The following is a 9235-nucleotide window of genomic DNA, read 5'->3' as shown; positions in this document are numbered from 1 at the left end:
TCTATCTCAGTCTTAAATGTACTCAATGACCTGGCCTTCACAGCCTTCCGTGGCAGGGAATTCCATAGATTCACCACTGTCTGGCTGAAGAAGTTTCTCCTTATCTCTGTTCTAAAAGGTCTTCCCTTTACTCTAAGGCTGTGCCTTTGGGTCCTAGTCTCAATATTAATAATAGCACAGGCAGTGTAGGGGCGGGGTGGGCATGACAGTGCCACTGAGGGAGCTTACAGTGTGTGGAGTGGGACATGGGGAGGACTCCAATCTCCCCAGCACCATGGTGTGGGCACCCACCCTGTTCAATCCACACCAACGCCTCCATGATATAATACTGGGTGTCTCCATGACCTCTATAGCGAAGGCTGTAAAGGCAGAGTCTTTCAACTCAGGCCCTCATAGAGAATCAAATTCAAATCAAAATGCAGCAAATCACTGCTTTTCCATTTGCCACTGATCAGCCCATCTATATCCTCCTATAATCTAAGACTATCATCCTCACTATTCACCACACTTCATACCATCTACAAACTTATTGATCAATCCTGTTACTTTCAAACATGTTTACATATGTAATGAGGCATATGTAGGAAGCTGAAGGTATCCCCAGGGAACAATGATCATCATTTGATGGAATTGACCCTGCAGCTTGAGGGGGAGAATCTGGAATTACAGCTGAGTGAAGGTAACTGCAAAGACACAAGGGAGCAACTGGCCAGAGTTGATTGGAAGGGGAGTCTAGCGGAGAAGACGGTGGGGCAGCAATTACTGGGGGTAATTCGGGAGGCACAGCAGAAATTCATTCCAGGGAAGAAGAAACATACTAAGGGGAGGACAAGGCAGGTCAGGCACTGCAAGAAATCAAAAGCAAAAGCATATGATGTGGTGAAGATTAGTGGGAAACCTGAGGATTGGAAAGCCTTTAAAAACGAGACAGTAACTAAAGAACCAATAAGGGGGGAGAAGGTGAAGTACGAGAGTAAGCTAACTAGTATAATAAAAGAAGATTGCAAGAGTTAGTTTTTAGATATCTAAAAGATAAGAGAGAGGCAATAGTAGACATTGGACCACTGGAAAATGATGCTGGAGAAGTAGAAATGGGGAACAAGAACATGGAGGAACTCAATGTGTACTTTGCATCAGTCTTCATGATGGAAGACACCGGCAACGTACCAGAACTTTAAGAACGTCAGGGATCAAAGGGGAGTCTAGTGGCCATCACTAAGGAGGAGGGGAAGGTTGGAAGGTCTGAAAGCAGATAAATCACCTGGACTGGATGACCTGCACTCCAGAGCTCTGAAGGAGATAGCTGATGAGATTGCAGAGGCATTGGTGTGATCTTTCAGGAATCACTGGAGTCAAGGAGGGTCCCAGAGGACTGGGAAATGGCTAAATGTAACATCCCTGTTTAATAAGGGAGGGAGGCAGAAGACAGGAAACTATCAGCTAGTTAGCCTGACCTCTGTTGTTGTTAACATTTCAGAGCCCATTTTTAAGGCCGAGATTGCAGAGTACTTGTAAGTGTGTCAGAATGCTTCGAGATGTTTACCATTTTAAGGGATTTTGACAAGACAATTCAGGAGAAAACTATTTCCTCTGGTCTGTGTACCAGCAACCAGAGATCACAAATTTAAAATAATTCACAAAATAACTGGAAGAGTAAGTTTGTTTTACACAGTTGGTAATATCTGGAAAGAAGCTGCTGAAATGCTGCCTGCAGAGAACTTTCAAAAAGCAATTAGACATGAAAGTGACAATTAATTTTATTGGTTATGGGACAAGCTTGGGCAATTCTTCAGTAGGGTATGACAGGCCAAAGGATCTTCAGTTGCGTTTTATCAACATTAATAAGGAACAGTGATCTGCAAAGACTGGTTCAAGTCAAATGATCCCTGATGAACCTGATCGTGTTGTTTGCTGAGGTCATAGTGTGTCAATGAAGGCAGGGTAGGAGACATATACTTACAAAAGGCACTCCATAGAGCATCAGAAAACAGGTATTTGTAAAATAGAAGCACATGTTTTTAAAGGAATTGTGATAATTTGTTTTGTTTGATATGTTTAGATGTTGGAATCACGAGGAAGGCCAGCAGCATTTAGTGTCCACCTCTGGGTGAGTTTAAGCCCCATTTCTGAAGCAGGCAGGTAGTTGTGTGATATGCAGTGTTGTTGGGGGGGTGGGAATTATAGAATTGTTAATTAATCAGAGGAAGGGTCATAGAACAATGCAGATCCTGCCTTCTGACTGAGGGTATATGTGCAGTGGCCACGACTGGGATCTGGGCCTACTATGACCTTACCAGGCCCTTATATAAGATAAAACACAAAGAACTGTGGATGCTGGAACTCTAAAAACAAAAACAGAAATTACTGGAAAAACTCAGCAGGTCTGACAGCATCTGTAGAGAGAAAGCAGAGTCAACATTTCAGATCCAGTGACCCTTCTTCAGATGGTGAACAACTATCACTGGTCCCAAAACATTTAACTCTGCTTTCTCTCCACAGAAGCTGCCAGACCTGCTGAGTTTCTCCAGCAACTTCTGCTTTTGTTCCTCATCGAAGACAAACTGGCAATGGAGGCAGTTCAGGGAAAGCTCACTAGGATGATCCCTGGTATGCAGGAATTGTCTTATGAGCAAAGGCTAGCCAGATTGGGACTCACTGGAGTTTAGAAGGACGGGAATGTGTTTCTCATTGAAGCGCACAGGATTCTTAAGGGGCTTGACAGGGTAAATGCTGTGAGGATGTGTCCCCTCATGGAACCAGAGAGCATAGTCTCAGAATAACGGGGTGCCAATTTAAGACTGAGATGAGGAAGACTTTAGTTTCTCAGAGGATTGAGTCTTTGGTATGGCCTTGCAACAAAGAGCTACGGGGGCAGAGACCGTGTGTACATTTAAAGCTGAGATAGATAGACAGATGAAAGCTTGATCAATCAGGGAATCAAGGGTTATGGAGAAAGGACAGGAAGGTGGATGTGAGGACTGAATGGTCTTCTCCTGTTCCTATCTTGGACGGTCTTAGGGAATGCAGATTCACAAATCTCTACAGCGACATGGCAGGTTGGTAAGGTGAATATGAATGTGCACGTAACAGCTAATGTAAACAGGGACAGCGAATACACACAGTTATACGGAACCTTTACAGAATATTGGTTAGGCCCCTAGCTGGAGAATTGAGTACAATTCCAGACAGCACACTCCAGGAGGGGTACAACTGCCCTGAACAGTGTACTCCAGAGGCTACCACAATGATATCAGGGACAGAAGTAGTTCAGTTACATCTGACAACAGGAGGAACTGGAGGAGTGTGTGTTAAGAGGAAATCTACTGGAAAGATTTATAATTCTGACAGTTTCTGCTATACCAAGTCAGGTCGAACCTTTTCCTCTGGTTGACAGAGATACATTTAAACTAACTGGCAAAAAAGCTGGGGTGAAAATATGAGGGAAAACATTTTTCATATAGTTAGCTGTTCTTCCTGAAAAGGCGGTGGGTAATTTTTAAGGCACCAAAAGAGACATTTTTGATAATCAAGGGGCAAAAGGTCATCAGTGGTAGGCAGGATGTTGAAGTAATCAGATCAGCGATGATCTTCCTGAAAGGCTGGATGGTCTATACCTTCTCCTCGTTTCGGTTTGCAATCTCTGCAATGATGTCACATGTGGGACAGAGAAGGTAAGGATGGTCAGTTTCCTTCCCTAAAGGACACGAGTGAACCAGATGAGTGTTTTCTTTTAAGCAACAATCTAGAAGTTGTACAATCCACTGACACTAACCTTTATTCTAGCTTTATTTAATTAATTGAACTTAAATTCTCCATTTAAATTGACCTGGTGAGATTTGAACTCATATCTTCAGATTATTTATCCAGCCCTCTGGATTACCAGGTGGAGTAACATTACCATGTGAACGACGAGAGCTGGATTCAGGCCCTGGCCTCATCAACCTCTGTAAACCTCCAACATCTCAAACATCTTTCCAGATCTCCGCAGTCTTTCCATTTCAGTCTCTTTTACCATTCCCTCTTTCTATCATTCCAATCTTGTCAGCAGTGGCTCTTCAGCTCCCGTGGGACTGTCACTCCCTAACCCTCGCTTTCCTCCTTCAATCCTACCCCCGGAAGCAAGAGTTCAGTCAATTTACCCGATTGTTCGGTTCAGTTTGCTCTGTGAAATGCACCGAGGCATTAGATTGGCTGAGAAGTGTGATCTTATATCAAGCTGCTGTGATGATCAGTCTAGCAGTGAGGCTATTAAAGACCCAGGAGGTTCGGAATCTGACTGGAAGTTCAGCATGCAGCATGCAGCAGGCACACGGCAGCTCCACACCTGAACTCAGTGCACAGGCCTTCTTGCCTGACCACCGGAAGCGGTTTGACACGGGAGCCCTGGCCCAGGCTGAGCACTTCAGCTGCCCGCTGGCGGGACTGGTATAGACGGCGAGCCTGCTCCTGTTTGTACTGTCTGAGATCATCCTCGAGGGCTTGGTGCCTGAGCCATAAGAAGTGGAGGCCGAGGACAGAGGGAGACAAACACAAAGGAGAAACCAGAAAAGTACATGGAAGAAAAGAGAAAAGGAAAGTATTAACAAGACGGAAGTGAGGAATGAAGTTGACAATCAGATAGCTCAGTGTTTCACACTAGACTCGTGAGAACAATGCACACATCGTACTTAGCGCCTTGCAACAATTCCACAATGTTTCAGAGATGAACTTTCAGAATAGAAACTGAAATTAGAACAGCAGCAATCCCACACACACAGACTCTCAGTAGGGTACGGAGTCACACACACTGACTCCCACTGGGGTACGGGGTCACACACACACACACACACACTGACTCCCACTGGGGTACGGGGTCACACACACACACACACAGACTCTCACTAGGGTACGGGATCCCACACACACACACTGACTCTCACTGGGGTACAGGGTCCCACAGACTGAGGCGAATTGTCCAGAGATACTGAGACTGTCGCCTGATTCCCAGAGAGATTGGAGACATTCTTAGACTAACATACGTGAATTGTGTTTAGTCTTATAGCTGACCCTCTCCACTGTTCCTCTCTCCACTTCCCCCCCAGTATAGCAGGCTGCAAGAGAAGCACAATGCTAACCTCTTCCATTTGTAACAAAGGGGATCAATGGAGTCTGGGAGGCGGAGAATGAAGGCCCTGGGTTAATAAAGCCAGCAGAGGTCAAATCCCAGCCTGTGGTGAGCTCAGTAGTCTTCACGGTGGACCAGCCCTACCGAGTGAGACAGGAGTGTTGGGACTGGGAGTTTGACAAACGCCCCCTTCCTCCCAGTGAATTCAGTCTCACCTTGCAGCCCTCCACATGGCCCGTTTCTCTGCCTCGAGGGCTCGTCGTTCAGCAGGAGACAGCTCCTTGTCCTGTCCCACAGGCAGGTCCGGGCTCTGCATTCGCAGCCTCTCCTGATAGCGCCTCTCTGCCTTCGCTGTCCGAATCGGAGCCGCAGGCTCAGGGTATGCTGCAGGCACTCTGCAGGGAGCCACAGATCTTGTATTAATAAACCAGGCACACGCAGCATCACTGCAATGTGTGTGTACGCACACAGCGTCACAGCGATGTACGCACACAGTGTCACAGCGATGTACACACGCGCACACACAAAGCGTCACTGTGACATGCAGGGGAACACGGTACTCTGGCAGTGAATCACTGAGATATATACACGTCATCAACATGGAGAAACAACCACAGCATCATCATCACTTCACCATGAGGTGACTCGCCCCCAGGCACACCTCATCAGTGCAGTGCATGCAGCTGGTAGTGTCTTAGCCAGTCATTGGATTTGGATACTGTTCTTCACTTGCTACAGTTTGTTGCTCTCCCCAAACATCAACTTGTAAACCTCTGAGAGACAGAAAGATGCTTTAATTGGGCCCAGAGGTTTTACTGGGGTCACCACCCACCCATCTCGAGTCATCCAGCTGCCTGCAATATTAGTGTAATCTGTGACTGGACTCATTGAGCACCTTGGACAGCTGCTGCTTTAATCTGATCACGGGGACACACGCAAGGTTAGCTGCTATTTGATTCCAGATTTTGGAGTTCCTGTTAAAATATGCTACATACCCGGCGCTTGGGGACTCCTGACTCCTTCCGTCCAATCGCTCAATCTTGTACTCTACCCCTTCGATCATCACGCTGACCTGACCACTGATATCAGAGAGCCGCTTCTCTTCATCTTCCTCCTCCTCTTCATCCAGCACCACGTCGTGAGCTCGGTGCCTCATCTTCCGCTCTGGGACAGAAAAAGGGATGTGGAAGCGGGGGGAGTCAGTTTCTCTTATGAGTTTTACCCCAATTGGATCTGCTGGATTGCAGACTGCCTCTCACTGTGACCAATCTGGGTGACCACAGACCAGCACCATCATTTGGAAGAGCTGCTGGAGTAGTGAAAAAGACACTGCAAGTAGCTAAGGGCCAAGTGTAGGTCAATGGGATCAATGTAGTTTGGTCAGTACAGTCTCAGTGGGCCAAAGGGCCTGTTTCTACACTGTACAACTCTACTAAATCAGTAGTCCAGACAGCCAGGCCTTCAGGACAAGGATTCAAATCCCGCCACAGTAGGTGGTGAAATTTAACTTGAATGAATAAACCTACAACGCATGAACAGTTTCAGTAATAGTGACCGGGAAACTATTGGTTTTTAAACCATCAATCTGTTCACTGATATCCTTCATGGAGAGAAATCCCCCATTCTCACCTGATCTGGCCTACATGTGACTCCAGAGCCACAGCGACACGGTTAATTCGTGAATGAAATGGCCAAGCAAGACACTCTGCTCAGGAGCACTTAGGGAGGGTGACAAACGCTGGTTGTCAGCAATACCCACATATCACTTGAGAATAATGTTTGAACACATCTCACCAAGGAAAAGCCTGGACTGGATTGATACACCTGTATTTGAGTGGCAGGAAAATGATGATTGAGTGGGAGGTGGGAGCTGAGAATGTGGTTGGTGAACAGAAAGTTGGGCTTTCGGGAGGGGCAAGGATCCATGGTGGGTGAGTGGAAGGGGACGATGTTGGAAAGATGATGAACAAGTCGGGTGAAGGTGGATCGTTCAAGGATTGCTGCTGGGGAAGATGGGAAGGTGGAGCAGTAATGGTTGAAGTCGGGGAGGGGGCGAAGCAGAGAGGTTGGAGGAGGAAGGGGTGAGGGGTAACAGTTGGGAGAAGGGGGAAGGGGAAGTGGTCAGGGGAACAGTTTGGGGTGATGGGGTGGGGAGGGCAGTGGTCTGGGGAACGGTGTGGGGAACAGTTTGGGGTGGTGGGGGAGAGGGGGAGGGTGGTGTGGGGAACAGGTGGGGGGGGTGGGGGGGAAGTGGTCAGGGGAATGGTTGAGGCTTTGGTGGGTGGGGAGAAGTGGTCAGGGGAACGTTTGGAGCTGGGGAGGTGGAGGAAGTGGTCAGGGGAACGTTTGGGGCTGGGGAGGTGGAGGAAGTGGTCAGGGGAACATTTGGGGTGGGGGGGGGAAGAAAAGGGGTGAGGGGAATGGTTGGTTTGGTCTACTGCACAGATAGGTGACAGGTGTGTTGTTGGGGGGACAAAGGCAGACTCTTGGTCAATTATTAGAACAGTTCCCGATCTGTAGAATGTTCCAGAGGCAGAAAAAGCTTTGGAATGATTTTGGCAATTTGTGCGCTGGAAGCAGGATTCTAGGAAACTGATTGGGAATGGTTTTGGTTGGTCTGACCTGAAGGTTCAGGAAAGAAGCCCCTCCCCCAACAACTCCCCCCAGACCACACACTAACACGTCCTACCTTCCTCTTCCTTCATCTTCCTCAGATCATCTTCTGCCACCAGTGACACTCGCTTGGGTTTCTCTGCCACTTGCTGTTTCACATCAATTTCAAAGTATTTCTGCCTGTCACGGAATGACCGCTGCTCTGGGCTATCCAATGCGCTGGGTGAGGGCACCTTGGAATGGAGGACAGAACCTTTCACACCTCAGTCAATGACGGCAGTTTGAAGAACACATTTATACGCGTCCTATTGCTCATCGCTGACAGACCTTTTACAAACCCTTTGTCAGCATGGCTGTATGGCAACACACCAAGCCGGCATTCAGAACCCCCACTCCCAGCCCATCCCACCCCACACCCCCAGTAGGATCAAAAACTACAAGAGCTCCCTGACATCTGACACAGGAATCCTTCACTCACACTGGCCAGATCTCAAACTCTGGTACAAAAACAAAGTTGCTGGAAAAACTCAGCAGGTCTGACAGCATCTGTGAAGAAAAAAAATCAGAGTTAATGTTTCAGGTCCGGTGACCCTGCCTTAGAACTGGAGGAGGGGTCACCGGACCTGAAACATTAACTCTGCTTTTCTCTTCACAGATGCGGTCAGACCTGCTGAGCTTTTCCAGCAACTTTGTTGTTGTTCCTGATTTACAGCATCCGCAGTTCTTTTGGTTTTTATTTAGTCTCAAACTCTGGTATCCAGGGCACTGCCAATATAGGCAAGATACTGTCTGAGAGGTCAAGACTTATACCAAGTCCCTGACAGTGGGTCACAAGTTACAACCTGGGCTTTCAGACAAAGTAGAATTTACAGGGCAAGTATGGGAGATTATTTTCATTTGTTTCAGGGATCCATGTCATTGGCATTTATTGCCTATCCTGAATTACCCTTGTGATGGAGCTGGTGAGCTGCCTTCTTGAAGCAAAACAGATCCTGGTGCGTAGGGAGACAGACAATGCCTTTAGGGAGGGAAATTTAACCCAGCAACACTGAAGGAATGGTGATATATTTCCAATTCAGGATGCTGAATGGCTTGGAGGGGAACTTGCAGGGGACAGGAGGGGAGTTACTCGCTGCAGTATTCCCAGCCTCTGGCCTGCCATTGTAGTCACTGCGTTAATGTGGTGTTTCTTGTTGAGTTTCTGGTCAATGGTAACCCCCAGGATGTTGAAAGTGGGGGATTCAGTGATAGTAACACCATTGGATGTCAAGGGGCGGTGGTTAGATTGTCTCTTATTGGTGATGGTCATAGCCTGGCATTTGTGTGGCATGAATGTCACTTGCCACTTGGCAGCCCGAGCCTGGATATTGTCCAGATCTTGTTGCATTTGATCATGGACTGCTTCAGTATCTGAGGAGTCACGAATGGTGCTGAACATTGTGCAATCGTCAGTGAACATCCCCACTTCTGACCTTATGATGGAGGGAAGGTCATTGATGAAGCAGCTGAAGATGGTTG

General features: G+C 47.4%; 1 protein-coding gene across 1 annotated transcript in view; it reads right to left on the bottom strand.

The window, feature by feature from the left end:
- Positions 1-4284: 4284 nt before the first annotated feature.
- LOC109922177 (protein scribble homolog) overlaps positions 4285-9235 on the bottom strand; it is an 18444-nt gene continuing 13493 nt past the window's right edge. Inside the window, exons 5-8 of the mRNA XM_048617367.1 lie at positions 7794-7950; positions 6100-6268; positions 5320-5499; positions 4285-4486 (exon numbers count right to left, since the gene is read on the bottom strand). Coding sequence (XP_048473324.1) covers positions 4285-4486; positions 5320-5499; positions 6100-6268; positions 7794-7950 — 708 coding nt within the window. The remainder of the gene's footprint in view (positions 4487-5319; positions 5500-6099; positions 6269-7793; positions 7951-9235) is intronic.

Source organism: Rhincodon typus, chromosome 2 (assembly GCF_021869965.1).
Source record: "Rhincodon typus isolate 14 chromosome 2, sRhiTyp1.1, whole genome shotgun sequence".
Lineage (NCBI taxonomy): Eukaryota > Metazoa > Chordata > Chondrichthyes > Orectolobiformes > Rhincodontidae > Rhincodon > Rhincodon typus.
Note: the sequence above shows the minus strand (reverse complement) of the source record. Positions and strands in the feature narration are given on the sequence as shown.